Genomic DNA, 19,607 nt, shown 5'->3' with positions numbered 1-19,607 from the left:
TTTTTCTTTTAACTAAAAACTCCCATAGACATTGAAATGAAAATATGATTGGGAGATGTGTGTGCGTGTGTCAAATATAATTTATTCAACTTCCACTAATGAGTCATTGTGATAGATTAAAATTGAAATTTAGTATCTTTGACCTCACAGAACATACAGCACAGAGAGGCTGAAAGAAAGTGAATAAAATAGAAGCTTCGAATACCCCGGGAAGGTGTGGAGATGGAGGTGTGAACTCCAGCTGCAGAGGGCCTGGGAGGGAGCTCCAGGCTGACCAACAGGTAAGGGATGGATTTCTAGAGGAGCCTGGCCTCCAGGGCTCCCCACAGTCTGGCCCAGCGTCACCCCTATGTTTATGCTGAACATCTCCATAAGAATGCTGCCGCACAGGGCTCTCTGCTCCCTCTCACAAACACACCCTAATTGTTCCTGTTCTAAAGCTTTTGCTAAGATATGTCCTGTGTTTAGAATTCTCTGACCACAACTCTTTGTAGCTAAAATTTCCTGAAGCCTTCTTGGCCATACCAGCTGACCCTGTCCCCTTCTGGAGGCAGCATTTCTCATTTCCACAGGGAGCCTCCAGTGCAGGCCTTTTCTGTACATTCTCAGAGTCCCGTGCCAACCCCTGTTCTCATACGTACACGTCCAACTGCAGACGGGACATCTCTACTTGAAAGATGTCATGCTTACAATGCACGAAACTGAACTCCCAGTCTCCCGAGGCCTCTCCCTGCTGCTTTTACATGAAATCTTTGCCCTCCGCCCCCATCTTTCCCCATTCTCCTAAGTCGTAGCCCCCACGAAAACTCTGAATTCATCTTTGATTCTTCTCTTTTTTTCAGACATCACACATCCAATTCTAGTGGTTCTAATTTTAAATACATCCTGAATTTATTATCTTCCCACCAGCTCCTCTGTTTCCACTCTGGTCTCAGCCAATAGAATCATGTCAAAACTAGATTATGCCAGTGGTCTCCTAACTGGTTTCCCTGCATCTGCTCTTGTGCCTAAGTATTCTTCATAAGCAGCCGGAGTAATCTTTTTAAAACTCAAATTGGATTGCATTACTTTTCTGCTCAAAACTCTCCAACTGCTACCCGTTCACAAAAACTGAAGTCCTTCCAAGGCTGACAGGGCACTGCAACTTCTCTGATCCATCACCTACCCCTGCTCCCAGTTGCCTGACTGGAGCTAGAATTTCCTTGCTATTCTGTGAATAGTCCCTGCAGGCTGTCATCTCAGGACAGTGCCTGAACAGTTGCTGCTGCCTGCAACATCCAATACCTGAGTGGCCAACAACTTCTCTTCCTTCAAATCTTGGCTCTGATGTCACCTCCTCAATAAGGCCAAGCACAATGACCCTACTTTAAATTGCAATTCCCTCTCCTTCATCCTAACATGTTATTTTTTCTTTCTCATAGTACTTTTCATTTTTAACAATGTGTGTGTCTACCTCTCTACCCATCCATGCATCCACACGTACACAGCATATACTGTTTATTGTCTGCTTCTCTCCACTACACTTTATGCTTTATTTAACCAGAGATTTTTTTCTATTCATTGCTGTATGCTAAACACTGCTAGAATAGTACCTATCATGGTTTTCAGTAAGTATTTACTGAATAAATAATAAATTATATATTGACTTGCATCACTCCTTTAGGAAACTACAAATTCCTCGAGCACACAGATTCTGAATTCTTCAACAATACATATTCACCATCTACTCCAGAACCTGGGGTATCGTGATATTGCCAGGATACAATCAATAGTTGTTGATGAATGAGAATCTCCCTCTATTGAATTGATACTGTCTTGCTGCTCATTTTAATACATGTGTATGTGTGTTGCGTCTGTGTTTTAGACAGGGTCTCAATGTAGTGTCTGGGATGGAGAGCAATGATGTCATCACAGCTCAAGCCATCCTTTTGCCTCAGCCTTTCTAGTAGCTGGTAACTACAGGCGTGCACCACCATGCCCACCTAATTTTTCTGTTTGTTATAGGGATAGAATCTTGCTGTGTTGCTCAGGTTGGTCTTAAACTCCTGGCCTCAAGCAATTTTCCTGCTTTGACCTCCCAAAGTGCTAGGATTACAAGTGTGAACCACTGGATCCAGTCTCATTTTCATATTTAATCATTAACTGTTTTTAATATATCTCTGAATGTTGTATGTAAGATTTAACCCACTCGGTGAAATTTGGTTTTACTGCAACCATGGGTCATAACTCTTCCTTTTTATTTATTTATTTATTTATTTATTGAGATAGAGTTTCATTCTCTTGCCCCAGGCTAGAGTGCCCTGATGTCAGCCTAGCTCACAGCCTCAAACTCCTGGGCTCAGGTGATCCCCCGGCCTCAGCCTCTGGAGTAGCTGGGTCTATAGGCACCTACCAGAATGTCTGGCTAAATTTTCTATTTTTAGTAGAAATGGAGTCCCAATTTTGCTCAGGGTGATCTCAAACTCCCAAGCTCAAGCAATCCACCTGCTTTGGCCTCCCAGAGTGCTAGGATTACAGGTGTGAGCCACTGTGCCTAGTTATAACTTTTACTTTTTCTTGTACACAAATATGGCTGATTATCTCACATGTTCCCTACCATGTTTTTTAACTTGAACAGAATGCATAATAACTGGCATTGGAGATTGTGGGTGAGAGAGTGGGGCAGATGGGGGAATGAGGATTCCTAGGAAGATATGTCATAGGGAACGTTATTTTCAGCAATTGAGATAAGTTCTATGGACACCCTAACTTCTAACATTTTTTTTTTAATTTGGTTTGTTTTTACTTGACTTGTCTTTTGATTCACAATGATTTTTCTCCCATTTACGTTCTGCAAGAACTAAAATAACTCCATTTGCCTTTAAAGTCTCTTGCTTTTTATGGCTGCTAAGAACTTTAGAATTGGCTGAGTCTTTTTGCTAATTTATAATTTGTTTGATACAAACAATGGCATACATCTCAACATATATACAAATATCTGTCCACCAATTTACTGAATGGGTTCCAGGTCCCATGAATAATATATATTCCCTGTCTTTAAGAAATCCTTGTAGAGTCAGAAACCTAAGTCCACAATGTTGAACAGTATGTTGACTTCTAGTGTAGAAATCTGTGCACCATGCTATGACAATATACAGGAAGAGCACTTGATGCCAGATGTGGTGTATTGACATATTTTTGAAATTAACAGAACTTCAACTGTGTCTTGAAGTACAAAGAGGAGGTGAAGAACTGGGAGGAAGCAGGAGGAGCATGAGAGAGGCAGGAGGTGATATGGAGCAACAGGAACTGCACGCAGTTTACTACGGCTGGAGCTTAGCACTTTGGAGATGAGGTGGGAAAATGTGGCCCAGAGGAAGTGGAAAGAGACGAAGCTGAAAAGTTAAGCAGGGAGCAAGTTCCAGGGTGTCTCCTGTCACAGGCTATGGAGCTTAAACTTCCTCTGAGAGAAATAATAATCTACCACAAGATCTTTAAATAAGATGGTAGTGATCAAGTGAAGGAACTCAGAATAAAAGTAAACTTCCTCAATGTGATGCATGACATCTTTAAAAAACTATCACACCTAATTATGAACAACTGAATGCTTTTCATCTAAATTAAGGAGCAAGACAAGAATGTCCTTACTATCTCTATTCAACACTGACTAGAAGTTCTAGCCACTTAGATATTTTAACCAAGAAAAACTAAATAAATAATAAAATAAAACCATTTCTGCTTTCATCTGACATATCTATACACATATAAGGAATCCCATTTTTAAAACTAGCAAAAGCAATAAATGAGTCAGCAAGGTTGCAGGGTACAATACTAATATATGAAATCAATTGTATTTTAATACACTAGCAATGAAGAATCAAAAAAAAAAATAAGAAATTAAATTCATTTGAAATATTGAAAAAAACTCTAGAAATAAATTTAACAGAACAAATGCAAGCCTTATGAAAGAAAAGTATAAAACACTGCTGAAAGAAATTAACAATCTAAATAAATGGAGAGACATCCATGCTGATATATTGGAAGAGTTAATATTAAAATGACAATACTTCCCAAATTGGTCTGGAGATTCAATCTAATATTTATCAAAACCCAACCTCCTTTTCTTTTCCCTAAAAATTGACATTCTAATCCTAAAATTCAAATTCATGTGGAAGTACAAGGGAACTAGCATAGCTCAAATAATATGAAAAGAGAAAAATAAAGCTGGTTAACTCACATTTCCTAATTTAAAATTTATTAGAGCTATAATAATCAAGACAGCATTATACTAATAAAGGACAGACATATAGATTGATGGAATAAAATTAAGGACCCAGAAATAAACCTTTACATTTATGGTCAATCAATTCCCAACAAAGAAAGAAATACCATTCAATATGAAATGAATAGTCTTTTGAACAAATGATGATAGGACAAGTGGATATCCTTATACTAAAGATGAAAATTGGAGCCCTACCTCACACCACACACAAAAATAAACTCAAAATATATTACAGACCTAAATATAAAATTCTTAGGAAAGAAACATAGGAGACAATTTTTTTTTACCTGAGTTAGGCAATGGTTTCTTGACTATGACAGCAAAGGCACAGGCAATAAAAACACAACATAAATAAATCAGACTTCCTCAAATTTGAAGCTTTTTATATGCATTAAAAGATTCTACAAATAAGATGAAAAGACAGTCTATAAAATGGGGGAAAATATTTGATCTGCGAGGGAATTATACCCAGAACATATATGTGCCTCTTACTACTCAATAATAAAAAACAACACAATGAAATTTGAATATACAATTCTACAAAAAGATAAAAATAGACAGTAAGTCCATAAAAAACATTTTGTATCATTAGTCATTAGAAAACCACAATGCAAAACCATGATGAGATATAGCTTCACAGCAACAAATTTATTTACAACTAAAAAAATCAATAAAACCTCAACTAATAGATAATAATGAGGATTGGTGAAGATATGGAGGAATTAGAACACTTATTCATTGCTGGTAGAAATGTAAAATGAGGTAGCCACTTTGGAAAGCAGTTTGGTAATTTCTCAAAAACGCTAAATGTAGAATTACCACATGACCCAGCATTTCTCTTTCTAGATACATGCCCAGGAGAAAAGAAAACATGTTCATACAAAAATGTGTACACGGATGCTCATAGCAAGATTATAGATAACTGCCCGACAGGGAAACAACCTAAATGGCCACCAACTGATGAGTGAATTTAAAAATGGGGAATAGACATGCAATGGAATATTATTCATCAGAAAAAAGGAATGAAGTGCTGATATGTGCTACAACGTAGGTGAGCCTTGATAACATCAGGCGGAGGGAGAGACGCCAGTCACAAAGGACCACATATTGTTTGGCTGCATTTATACAAAGTGTCTGGAATCAGAAAGTCTATAGAGACACATAGTGGATTGCCGATAGCTCTGGGGAAAGTGGAGAGTAACGGATGGGGAATGACTGGTAATGGGTATGGGGTTTCTTCTGGGGGTAATAAAAACTTCTAAAATTAGATTGTGGTGATAGTTGCACAGCTCTGTGAATGTACTAAAACCATTAACTATGTGCTTTAAGTGAAAAAATTATATAATATGTAAATTGCCTATCAATTAAGCTTATTTATTTATTTATTTTTTTATTGTTGGGGATTCATTGAGGGTACAATAAGCCAGGTTACACTGATTGCAATTGTTAGGTAAAGTCCCTCTTGCAATCATGTCTTGCCCCCATAAAGTGTGACACACACCAAGGCCCCACCCCCCTCCCTCCATCCCTCTTTCTGCTTCCCCCCATAACCTTAATTGTCATTAATTGTCCTCATATCAAAACTGAGTACATAGGATTCATCCTTCTCCATTCTTGTGATGCTTTACTAAGAATAATTAAGCTTTTTAATACAAAACAAACTAAAATTTCAAAGTGTACCTTTGGGACCAAAAGAAAGATAAAAGAGAAATATGTCAAAATGGGAACTGTGGTTTTCTCTGGGCTGAAATATTATGGTTGGTTTTTATTTTTTTATTCATGCTTTTTGGAATTTTCCAAAAGTCTCCAGTAAGTTTTATTACATTTTAGTTTTCAAACTTACAATGTAAAATATTTGTGTGAGTTAAAAGGAAATGCCGTATATTAAAAGGTAGGTTTGATTTTTAGAAAGATAATTGTGTTCTTTCTTTCCAATTTGGCAGAATGGCTCCCACGAAGAAGGCTGGAGGGAAGGAGGGCAGTTCTACCATCAACAAGATGGTGACCCAAGAATATACCATCAACATTCATGAGCATATTCACAGAGTGGGCTTCAAGAAGCATGTCCCTTGGACACTCAAGGAGATCCAGAAATTTGCCAAATAGAAAATGTGTACTTCCAGATGTACACGTTGATACCAGGCTCAACAAAGCTGTCTGGGATAAAAGAATAAGGAATGTCCCATATGGTATCCATGGGCAGCTGTCCAGGAAATGTAATGAGGATGATTCACTAAACAAGCTCTATGTTTTGGTTACCTCTGTACCTGTTCCCACTTTCAAAAATCTAAAGACAGTCAACAAGCATGAGAACTAACTGATGATTATCAGATACATCAAATAAAGTTATAAAACTACACACACACAAAGAAAGATGATAATGGAAACTTGTGAATGGGTCAAGGCAAAAAGAAAAGATGGACAATTGTGTGTCCTCTGGAAAAGTCCTGAACCAAAGTGGTGGCTCTAGGGATAATGAGAAAAAGATAGAAATTCCAAAGAAATTAAGTAAAATCATTTGGAATTGGAAATCAATTATGTGCATGAGAAAAATAACAGATTAATGAAACTAGTCCAAGTTCCTATTTAGGGTAAATGAATGAATGGTGGAATATTTCAGTATTTGAGAAATAACTATAATTTGGAGGTAACATATATTACTTCAAAACAAATTTTTATTTAAAGAGGAATGATCTTTATGCACAGGTTTGAAGTCACAAAGTCTTACCTTAAAAACTTGTTCCTGAAGTTTATAATGAAGTTTCTGGTTGTGTTATTAACTAGCTTTGTAATGCTGAGAAAATAATTTTTATTCTTGATTTAAATTTTGCATAAGAAGGTGTTCTAAAGCAGTGATTCCCAAAGAATCATATGCAAATTGGATAGAAATGCCGATTCTCAGACCCTACCCCAAGCCCTACAGATCAGAAACTTTGTGGAGGGCCCAGCAATCTTTTCAAAAAATAATTTTTATCAACATATTAGTAAGTAGTAAACTATCATGTATATTTATGGAGTATGTTATGTTTTGAACTATTTATACATAATAAAAAGACTTAATCAAGCTAATTAATATACCCATCACCTCCTCATCGCTTTTTGTGGTATGGATTTTTAAAATCTGTGCTTTCAGCATTTTTGAAATGTACATTATTATTATTAACTGTGTTCACCATATAGTGCGATAGCTCACTAAAACGTTTGCTTCCTGGCCTACTGAAACTTTATACCCTTTGATCAATGTCTTCCTTTTCTCTCTCTCTCTACCCCTCCATCCTCTGCTAACCACCCTTCTACCCTCTGTTTCTGTGAGATTGAGGGGAGGGTCAATGTAAGTGATGAATAAGATTTTAAGAGGGACAAGTATGGAGTGATTAGCTAGCAATATCATAGCTTGAGGTACCCCTGGCAATGAGGTGATGGGAATTTTATCATTTCTTTGTAATCAAAGATGAAATTAGGCAACTGGAGCAGGGAAGGGGGCCGCACTGATAAATAAACTCCGGTGACTGGAGTGGGACAGCCTAAGGCAGCTCTTAAATATTGATTATTTGGTTTATGTTTAGAATCGATTATTTTCCCTATGTATCTATTATACTTGGGGTTAACAAAATTAAAAGAAAGACATTACATATAAGGCACTCAATTTAAAAAACTCAAGGAAATGTATGTATGTAGTATTATAGAAGAAAACTACGGAATAATCAAGAAATTGAACTTTGGGCCCAAGTATTCAATGACAACACACTCTTGACCTGAGAAAAGTATTTCAGAATGTTCTGTCTTTCAGTATATCAAGATGTTATTTCTTTCATAGTTTCTAACTCAGGTCTTTTCTTCTATAGATTCTCTTTCAGGACTGATTTCATCCTCCTAAAGTCTTAAAATCCACTGTAATGCTCTTATTTTTCCAGGAATATCTTAATTAAAACCTCATTCAGTAATGGAAAAAGTTATTCATATTCTCTTCCAAATCTTTAATAAGGCCACAGATGAGGGCCTTAGAGATTAGTCCTCTCAACTAACGGCGTTTTAGTTGAGCTGGCACGAGCTTAATCTTCTTGGCTGTTTGTCATTGTTCGCACTCTCCATTAGACATCTTTAAATTACTAAAATCCAATCTATTATTGAAGCAGGACAAATCATCTTTATGACCATATACTTCAGGATTCCTTCAGCAATGAAAGGTATTTTCCAAACTCTTCAATCTAGCTTTGGAGCCCTACAACAACAGCCCTATGTCTGGCTGACCCATCACAGTTTTTCTTTTCTCCCAGGTGGCCCCAAAAGAAACACCAAGCTAATCTTTCTCCTGTCCTGGGATTGTTAGCAGCTGGGCCATCCACCCATGCCTGCTAGAAATTCTGGCACCTGATAAATGGAATCTATAGTTGTTGAACTGTACTGAGTCTCTCATCTCCTTCTCCTTTGCCAATTCACATTACTCACAAACAGTTGGCTGACGTTTCTTACAGAAGGCATTCACTGAAGAACTCTAGGCTGGCATCGCTGTTCTTGGGCCCTCAGCATTGATTTATCTGCCTTCTAAAGTGCATTTCAAGATGTGTTACCCAATAACTGGTATTAGGACAAATCAAAATGCATAGACAAACAATTAAGTTAGATTCTCCCTCACATCTTTTCAAATATAAATTCCAGATAGATTAAAATGTTAAATTAAAAAACAGTCTTGAGTCTAGAGGGAAATATCCATGAATTTTATATAACAGTTGATCTAAAGACTTTCTAGAGCAGAGAGAGAGAAGGAGGGAGGGGTGGGGCCTTAGTGTGTGCCACACCTTTTGGGGGCAAGACACAATTGTAAGAGGGACTTTACCTAACAAATGCAATCAGTGTAACCTGGTTTCTTGTACCCTCAATGAATCCCCAACAATAAAAAAAAATAAATAAATAAAAATAAGACTTTCTAGGTCTTAACAAAAACAGTTTAACAGACTTGATCATATAAACTTTTTAAACTGCGAAACGATTCATTGTAAATGCAAGTTGTGAAAAAATATTTTGTGACGTGAGATAAAATGCTAATTTTCCTCAAGGAGCAAAAATCTCTCACAAATATAAAACAAGATTTAAAAACCCCAATCCAAAAATGGCATGAAGTATGTTAGCAGGCAATACACAGAAAAGACAACTTAGATGTCTAACGAACACATGGAAAATTCTTCCACCTCACTGCTAATCCAAGTACATTAACTCAGAAAGGTGCTGTGTGATGTTGGCATTGTGGAGAGGTTACAAATAATGACGAATTATTTTTGAGACCTAGCATTGGTTTTGGTTTAGGAAGCAGACCCTCTCATACACTGTTGGTGAACATTTTATTTTATTTTATTTTATTTTTGGAGCGATAAAATTTATTTTTATTTTTACTTTTTTTTTTATTAAACCATATCTGTGTACATTAGTATGATCGTGGAGCACCATACACTTGGTTCATAGATCGTTTGACACATTTTCATCACATTAGTTAACATAGCTTTTGTAGCATTTTCCAAAAGCCCTTCTGGAGAACATCTTCAAGATGCATTTCCCTTGTTGAAGTGTATGCTGAGAAATTAATTCATGTAGCCAAAAATTTAGCTAAAGAGTTATTCATGTTATTATTTTATACAATACTGAAAAAATTTGGAACAAGATAAACATTAAATAGTTGGGAATTGGTTAATATGTTGTCATATAATTAAGCAGCGGACTGCGACACGGTCATTGTAAATGACGAAGGATTGCAAAGCTATTCACTGTAAAGTGAAAATGTCTATGTTTAAAATGTTTATTTCTGAGTAGGGTTGGTGTGTAATTTGTACTTTACTATTTTTTATTTATTTTATTTTATTTTATTTATTCATTTTTTATTAAATCATAGCTGTGTACATTGATAGGATCATGGGGCATCATACACTAGCTAGCTGTAAATTTTTTAATGGCATGTTGTGACTATTTTAGATGAAAGTCCCTTTGCTTTACACATTTCCATGGCAACTTCAGTAACGTTAGCGGAATGTGACTGAGACTCTTCTGGATAGCTCAGGGTTCTAGGTGCACTCATTGGATCAGATTCTATCACGTGCTGGTGCTGTCACGGCTACAACAGCATGATAACCTCTCTACCAATGACCGCAGTCGTGGGGCTTTCTACTGTCAGCAGTAAAATTTTACACTACTTTTGTTTCTTTCCTGGATGTCAGCTATTATAGCTTGATGTTGGCTATACACATATGCTAGTGTAGACTAATTTTTCAACCAAGTTCTTGTTTGACACTTCCAATAAGTGGCTAAGCTTGGAAACCACAGGACCAAATCAACAAGAATTATATGTAAAATGAGAATACATAGGCTCTACGTGAAGGTTTGAGGGATTTCCCTAAGAATGACGTGTGAATATTATGTTATATAAAATAATGCAGGAACAGGAAGTTAAACACTGCGTGTTCTTACTCACCTGCAGAAGCTAAAAAAGTTGATAGAAGTAAAAAGTGGAACTGAGGATACCAGACCCTGGGAAGTGTAGGAGGAAGGGTGAGAGAAGGAGGGATTGTTAAAGGATGCAGAACCACAGCTAGGTAAGGGAATAAGTTCTGACGTTCTGTAGCACTGTAGGATGACTTAGTTCATAATAATAAACATTTCCCAGTAGTCAGAAGAGAAGATGTTGCTTGTTTTCAACACAAAGTAATGATAAATGTTTGAGATGATGGAGATGGTAATTACCCCGTCTGAAGACTGCCATGCACAGTACACATTGAAACATCACTACATATCTCACAAATATATACAGTTATTGTGCCAATTAAAAAATAAATAATCATAAAGCTACAACAGAATGAAAGAATAAAAAGTGTAAGTTTAATGCACCAATTTGGTAAGACTTCTTTGGTGCTGCATATTCTATAAGATGCAATTGCTGTGGAATTAAATTACACAAAGACAATGGGCGACTGCATTTCTTAGCCTCAAAATGTCCAAGAATAATTTTATTGATTAAATTCCAAATGTAGAGATTAACAGTTTTAGAACTTTTATGAAAATAGTGCAGACAGATGACACCCAAGTGTTGTAATGCCACAAAAGATGGGCTCAGATAGGAACGTGGGACATAGGCAGTAAACCACTTATATTTTCTACAAATTCACCCACACTTAGACAACACTTATCTACGGTTTGGGGATCAGTTACTGGTACCCAGCACCTCTGACTCACAGGTACTATTTCCTCCTTATCTGCATTTGATTATTGAGATGCTTTTCCCTTCTGAAATTTCCCTGAGCTGTGCACTGATGACTTGTGTTATCCTCTGAATAAATCTTACATGCCAAAACATTTTAGGTTCTTCTAAATACAAATGTAAGAAATTGAACTTCAGAATTTTGTTTTTGAGCTAAAAGAGGTTAACAATTTTTATTAGTTTCTTAGGAAAAACTACTCTCCTCTAGTGAAAATGAACTATGCTTAGATTTTGACCAACTATTTACTCTAACCAAGTACACTTTTCTCTCATCGTGGAACTCAACACAAAGTCTGGGTTCTTTAGTTGGCCTCCACGGCAACTACTATTTTGTTAAGAATTGATGTTTGATTGATTGTCTCTATCAATCTTTTTTATATGTTATATGTTTTATTTTGAACTGATAATTTATTGCCTGGTCTGCTTATTTAAAGGGAAGTTGGAAGGAAAATAAAATACCGTGTGTGAAAGTATTTAAGGGCCAGACCAACATCCAGCATCACTACTGGCACCTCATTGCCACCACCATCACCATGATTATAATCATCACTGTCATCAGCATATGTGTTTATTTTTAAATTAAGCTGGGAAATATGAGCTTCTTTGAGATGTTGCCATTCCCTATGGTTGTTTTCCTTATTTCTTGTACTGTGTATCATGAACATTAGACTGGCCTCCAAAATAGAAATACTCAGGTCCGGGCTGCCAACCAGGGCAGGCTTGCCTACTCCCCATCCACAGAAGACAAACCTCACAAATCAACCTCAGCATTCATTTACTCTGGACATGGAGTTTGTTTAGAAGTCTTCTTAATGCTGAATCTAATTGTTTAGGGAGCAAATCTATTTCTCATCCCCGACCTAGGCACTTAGGCTTTATCTATAGAGGGGGAATAACAGATTCATAGCATTAGGTGGCAAGAAGGGTCATAAGGAATTATGTAGACCGGTGTTAAAATGTGGGACACCAGCAGTATCACCTGGGAATTTGTTGGAAATGCAAATTCTCAACCCACCCCTTCCCCCACACACACACCTGCAACTTTCTGAATCAGACACACCAAGGTTGGGATTCTGTAACCAGGGTTTTAACAAGTCCTCCAATGATTCTGGGAGTGATAAAGTTTGAGAACAACTGCTCTGGTCTAACCTTCTGAGCTTTTGCTGATGAAGAATCTTAGGTGTTAAGAAATTTCCCCCATTTATCCATTAGTTGTCAAATAGAAATAAAACCCAACTTCCAAATTCCCAGGTGCCTTATTGATTGGATAGCAAGTAGAAAACTGTAGGAAATATGTCCCAGTAATTTTCTACTTAAGTTTCTAAGTAGAAATTCTCATCACTGCCTGCCACCTTTGGGGAGGCCTCCTCTCCAACATTCTTAGTCTCTGTGGTTCAGGTGCAGAATTTTGTGTGGGTTCATTATCTCACCTGGCTGGAGAACCCTCCAATCCCCTCCCTCCTGCTGTGGACAGTGGAGGCCACATATACCTACAACTATCAGTCTTCCTTTCCACCTGGTAGAATTCTGAGAAGTCAAAGAGAGAAAAGTGTGACAAGAGATGGACAGGAAGACGGTTCTGACAACATTGTTGTAACTTCCATTCCGGGTATACCTGAGCCTGCGAGACAGAGTAGATCTGAGTTGATCAGTTATACAAATCTCTCTTCTACCTCTTTTTGTTTTGCTTGAGCCTACCCTGTTTCCCCCAAAATAAGACAGTGTCTTATTTTAAGGTGTGCTCCCAAAGATGCGCTAGGTCTTATTTTCAGGGTACGTCTTATCTTTCCCGTAAGTAGGTTTTATTTTTAGAGGGTGTCTTATTTTCGGGGAAACAGGGTAGTTTTAGTTGTTTTTTTATCCCTTAACCAAAGAATTCCAACTGATTTTCTTTGGAAGTGATGTTCTTTTAATACATATGGTTTAATCACTGGTGAATGTGGGGTGTGCAGAGCAAGGATTTCCACGGGGGTTCTTTCCAACCCATAGCAGGTTGGAAATCCGTTCAGGTCACATAGCAGAAACTTGTAATAGGCAATATTTTTGCTAATATATTCAGAATGTGGTCCCCAGACAGCCGAGCCACACTTTATTTCCTAATGGTGAAATGCACAGGTCTTTGTTGCATTGAGAAATAAGAACCTGGACCCAAACAATTGACAAAGGTCCAATGTTTGTTGAGACCAGTCTTCCGCAGCTGTGTGAAGGCCCTTAATATATTCCTCTGGCGAAAGCCTCACCGGCAGAGCAGTAAAAAGGATTACTGCTTTCCCGCCCGTCTTGCTGCTCACTCCCCTCTGGGGTCCTCCGTGCCCCATCCCTGGGGCACATGTGGTCCATCCACACACTTCCTCCATGACCTTCCTGAGGGCAGGGACTGTGCCTTTTTACCTTGTGACTGGCTGGAACCAAAGGCTTCATGACTCTTTCTTGAATGGGTGAATCAGAGGGTTGGCTAGGTTTATAACGCACGAGAGTCTAGAAATACCATTCATCAAAAGTATGCTGAAGATAGGCATCTTTAATTGGAACCATTTTAAATGGGCCACAGTGATCCTGCCATCAGGATCACCAGAGTGTTATTAGCCCTAATTATCTTTCTGAGTTTAATTGATACTCAACAAGGTAGAGCATTAGAGGAGATATTTTATTCCTATAATATTTCTATAATAACATATTACACTGTTGCAAATTCAAAATTACAGTCTGAAAAAGTAAAACACAGTTTGCCTTAAGGAAGTGTTCTTCAGGCATACTTGGAGTGCTCAGAAGACTTTTAACTTCTTGACTTAATACAAATATCCTTTTCCTTCCATCTGTTCTTATCTAATATTCTTTAGTGAAAACTGTAAAGATCAAGAAAAGATGCTGTAAATTTTAGCACCGAAGAGTCCTACAGGATAAAAGGGAAGCGATGCAGCCCCATTAATCTAACTGCCAGGGCACTGGGAGTGGATCCGTCTTTTGACTCTTGGGTGATAATGAAAGTGATGACACCACACTCATGGAAGGAGTCAGCCCCCCAAGTGCCACTGTGTGGGCACGTGGCCCCAACCCATCCCTAAGTCATTCATTACCTATGGTGAGCAGTAATAAAGAAGTCTCTTATTTAGGGCTAGTGAACAGACTGTTGAGGTCTAATTTTCAGAGCTCCAATCTGACTGATCTGGGGCGACAGACAGCAATTTCCTCTAAATGAGTACCTTGGAACCACAGGGCCCCATCGACAAGCGCTGGCCTCTTCATTCTTTCAATAACGTAGCATTTTGGTGGAACTGGCTATGCCCCAGGCACCGTTCATGTCCTGTTTCACGTCCACTATGAACCTGTGGGGTGAGTGCTGTTACGACACCACATTTCACAGATAAGGAGACTTTGAGTGGCTTTCCTGAGGTCTGTAAGTGGCATACCCAGGACGGAGGCCCAGATAATGGACTCTACTTTCACACACACCAAAGTGTGGTTTGCACCAGCAGCTTTAGTATCACTCAGCAGGACTGCATGGGGTCCTAAGTGGGTAAGGAGGCTTTCATATACCAAGGCTCCAAATTCTCCAGGGGTTCAGGCGTAGGTAATCCTAGACAAATCTTACAAATAGCTGATGCCCCAAAGCAGATGGCCTAGCACCAATCTGATCTGTTATTTCCCCTGACAAGGTCACTTTCTCATGCCTGCCCTACAAAAGACAGGACAGCAGAGAGAGTCAGGTCACTGGACTGAATGTAGGACTTCCCTTCCCTGCGGTCTCCTGCGTATCTGGCAGACACCCCAGCCACTCCAAGGTGCATGGGTAGAAGGAATATAGGGGCTTTCTTTACTTTTTCATTCCAGCCCTGTGTAGCTTTTTCATTCTCCACTGAAGTGTGCCACTGGTGATGTGGAACTTATCTTGAACCTTCATAGTTAAAAAACAGAGACCCATGTGGGATCCTCCTTGCACAACACTTAGACCACAAAGGGATGGAGTCTGCTTAGTATCAGGTATGTCTTTTTCAAAACATCAGAAGGGTTAATGGCCACATGGAGAGGGAGATGACAACCTCTGCAAGGAAGAAAGGTCACTTGCAGAGCCAGTGGTGGGTTGATTGTGGCATCGGGACGTCCCTAAAGCCAGAGAGAGGACAGCCTGGAGTGAGAAGCTGCCAGCAGCTGGCCAGAGCAAACTACCCACTGTGAGGCAAGAGCAGAAATGTCTACAGTGACTCCTGAGCGTAGCATGGCCAAGACAAGCTAAAAGCATGGGATGGGGGTCCATGCCCTAGAGAGAGGAGCTGTACCTGGCTGCACCTTAGCTTCCTTGAGACCATGGGCGTCCTCCTCCTGGGCTATTTCTTAATCAGAGCTGTAGGACACTGTGGAGTTCATCTTGGATGCTGGCATATGACAAGGGAAGACCCAGGTGGGACCCACCTTGCCCCACAAAATGTCTTCTAGTAATTCTCCCAAGAATAGCTGGCATTTCTGTAGAGCCTTACCTTTTAAAACACACTCACCAATGCACTAACTCCCTAAGACCAACATCCACCTATGAAGTTGACAAGGGACATATTATGTAATCCATACATTTTTTCAGGAAGAAAAATCGAAACGTAGGGTTGTACAAAGGACATCTTCCTTCCCAATTTATGAAGAATAATCTTGTAAAGGTCTAGAACTTGAATCACAACTACTTATACATGTAATAAATTATCTTTTTTCAAAAAAAGATAGGATTACATGAAGCTGGTACAGAAATTCCTAGAAAGTATAGTCAGCAGAATTATAGGGCACAAAATAAACCTTAAAGCTACTTTAAAACTCTGACAAAAGCTTTAAGGAGAGAGTGATGAGGTGTTCAGATGCTTAGAGAGAGGTGGAGTCAGAGCTGAAAGGGAGTGACTGACAGAAAAAGACACAGACATCTGGAGGGGGATGTGAAGGCAGGGAAGGGTGCCCAGGCAGCCTTACAAAGTTCCCCAAATGCCCTGCACGATGGAACCACCAGGCCAGTGTGGCTTCCCTGGATCAGTGTACACTTGCCATTCGTCTTCTGAAATGCCTGTTCTATCTCTCCTCTGAAAAATGGGAAATCATTTAATAAAATAAGATCAATTCGATATGCACATGTTTTCAGGGGTCCACTAGGCACCAAATATTTGCTGGAGGCCAAATGTGAATAAGCCACAGTTTAAGAAACAAGCCCCCCAATTATCACACTGAAGTAGGATGGGTGATTGAAATGGTTCCAGTCACACGCCTTTGAAGGGCGTGTGTTAGGATGGCTTCATATGAGAGTTATCCACTGCCCACACTGTGCTACGTACGAAGCTGCACGCAACTGCCATCTACTGGGAGTGGGGTCACTCCCCTGAGGCAATATTTCTATGAAGTTTAAAAAGGACATGAGTTTTAGCTCTGCTGATTCTGCATCTCCCCAAATTATACCCTTAATTTTGTACCATAATAACCAGGCAGCTGAGCAGCATGGTCTCTCTGAGTTAGTTACACATATAGAATCACTGTCCACTACAAAGTAGGAGAGACTCTAGTGGTTGACCACCCTGAACCTCCATAAAGCGCAAGAACTTTTCCAAAGTCCTGACAGAGGGTCATACAAAGGGGAGGTCATTTTTTTTTTTTTTATTGTTGGGGATTCATTGAGGGTACAATAAGCCAGGTTACACTGATTGCAATTGTTAGGTAAAGTCCCTCTTGCAATCATGTCTTGCCCCCATAAAGTGTGACACACACCAAGGCCCCATTTTATCTGCCTCCTTCGTTTGCACCAAAATGATCCACGTAAGCACGTCACTCTCTGGAAAGTGGTGAACCACAGGGTGCATTTCTGGGCTCAAAAATGCTTCTGAAAGCCCTGGGAAGCCCCATGCCTCCTCTATACAGGACATGCTATGAAGCAGATGTTTCTCTGTTTTCATTTTTGTGAGCTCTCAGATGGGTTAAGCAAACATCTCTGAGCTTTATTCATTACATCTACAGTAGGTAATTTGTGCCTATGGTAACAGTAATTTGGAGTTATTAATGAAAATGAAGGCTAATGAAAGAAAAAACCAAACATCTAAACTCAGGCTGAAGTAAAAATATGGAGTACTGACAGATGAATTCTATTCTAGTTTCCTTCTCCCATTCTACAAGATAAATAGTACTTCATTTGCTATAATATTATATTATATAATATATTTATATATAATATTATATTATAATATAATAAATAAATATTCTTCATTTCTAAAAAGAAGAAAATCCATTGTCACACGCAGCCTTGTAGTGTACAATCATGCCACATACCTGCAATCCTTCAATGGCCAGTTTAAGGATTGAAGGTGTCAGTTTGGAGGCTTGCTTGAAGGAAAAATTACTCCAGTCTATAATTAAAATGAAGCCATTTATCTGAAGTTCTGGGTCTTCAATGAGGACTTCCAGGGACAGCAGTATGGCGCGGAGAATGTCTGTGAAGGAGTTCCTGCGACCAGAGCAGAGGGAGAGCTGTGTGTGAGTGTGAGCAGTGACAGCCCACCGTGTGCAGCAGCTGGGGCCTCGCGGCCACTGCTCCACATGCCCAGCCTGCAGCGTCACAGTGGCATCCTGGAAGGACCGAAAATATACGTCTTAAACTTGACAGCATCGTTCAATGCTTCAGGACTTGCAGGATGGACTCCTCCCTTTGATCTGACCCCATCAACACCCCACCCATAACCAGGTCCTGCTCTCCTGGGTTCCTGGGACCCTCAATACTGTGCTTCCACCACAGCACTGGTTGCGTTTTGTTGAAGTCCATCCCTCTCTCGTTTCTCTCCCTCACAGAGCTCTGATGTCCTTGAAGGTCGGCGCTGGGTCATAACCATGGCCGTGGCCCCAGTACCAAGGTGCTGAATAAATCATTGCTGAACAAATGAGGTGCGACCTCAATCAGAAGTATTTATTTTGATTAAGCCTCTTTTATTTCTTTTGAATGTTTAAAATTTTGCTAAAAGTGTAAAAACAGTCATGCAATTGATGGGTTTTTTGTTTTTGTTTTTTTACCTTCGATTCATGGGTAGAGAAAAATAAAGCAGGAAGAATAGCTTATTTTTCATTGAAGGTCTGCAGAGTGTGATTTGGGAGGGAAATTGCTTTGAGTACATCAGTAACTATGACAACGGGCAGACCTGAATACAAACGAGAGTGACAGCCTTCCGGGCTGGGGTGCTCCTCCACATCCTATATTCCCATTTGCCCGTTAGTTACTGTTATAAATAATTTTCAGATGAAGAAATGATGGTATAGTCTCTCCTCTATTCCGCTCAGCAAATTATCTGAGCTATAAATCTAAGAACTTAGAGAGTCTCTAAGTGCAGCTGTTTTCTCTGGGGAGTAGTAAAACACAAGGTTGGGTGGCAAGTCATGGCAAACCTGTTTCTCCCTTGAGGATTTTAATGAAATCAGAAGCCAAGTTCTCTTGTGAAATCGGTGTGAAATGCTCAGATGCTTGAGCATTCCAATCCGGTTCAAATTCTAACCAAGTCTAAGGACGGCAGATTAGAAATCAGAAAATCTGTGATTGACTGGTAACCCAGTAAGAACTTACTGAATACCTGTTAGAAGCTCAGTGTTGTGTTCCGGATTGAAGTTATAAATGAGAATGTTCTATTTCTAATTCCACAGAGGCCTAATTTTGCAGGTGTGGGAGATGAGCAACGCGAGTTGAGCAGAATCAGTAACATTTGCGAGGTCAGGGAAGAGCTTGTGGAGGGGTCAAGACTTGGGGTAAGTCTGAAGGAGGAGTGGATGGGAATTTGATGGACAGTTGAGGGCAGAGGGAGCAAGACTTTTCAAGGGAGAGGAGTGACACAAAAGAAAAATGAACATGTACAGCCCATTCTCTTTCCGTATAGTTCTTCTTACTAAAATTTATTGCCTAATATCAGGCTGAACATTTCCTACCCCATTAGAACGTAAATTGGCACAGCCACTATGGAGAATGGTACAGAGCTTCCTCAAAAAATTAAAAATGGATCTGACACGTGACCCAGGAATCCTACTGCTGGGGAATTAAGCATCAAAAAGATATCTGCACTCGCCTGTTCACTGCGGCATTATGTACAATAGCCAAGATTTGGAATCAAC

General features: G+C 39.3%; 1 protein-coding gene across 1 annotated transcript in view; it reads right to left on the bottom strand.

The window, feature by feature from the left end:
• Positions 1-19,607, bottom strand: part of CLVS1 (clavesin 1) — a 185,585-nt gene that overhangs the window by 87,369 nt on the left and 78,609 nt on the right. Inside the window, exon 3 of the mRNA XM_053558400.1 lies at positions 17,790-17,964. Within this exon, the coding sequence (XP_053414375.1) occupies positions 17,790-17,964 (175 nt within the window). The remainder of the gene's footprint in view (positions 1-17,789; positions 17,965-19,607) is intronic.

The sequence above is a fragment of the Nycticebus coucang genome, chromosome 13 (assembly GCF_027406575.1).
Source record: "Nycticebus coucang isolate mNycCou1 chromosome 13, mNycCou1.pri, whole genome shotgun sequence".
Lineage (NCBI taxonomy): Eukaryota > Metazoa > Chordata > Mammalia > Primates > Lorisidae > Nycticebus > Nycticebus coucang.
The sequence above is the reverse complement of the archived record's forward strand: the minus strand, read 5'-3'. Positions and strand labels throughout refer to the sequence as shown.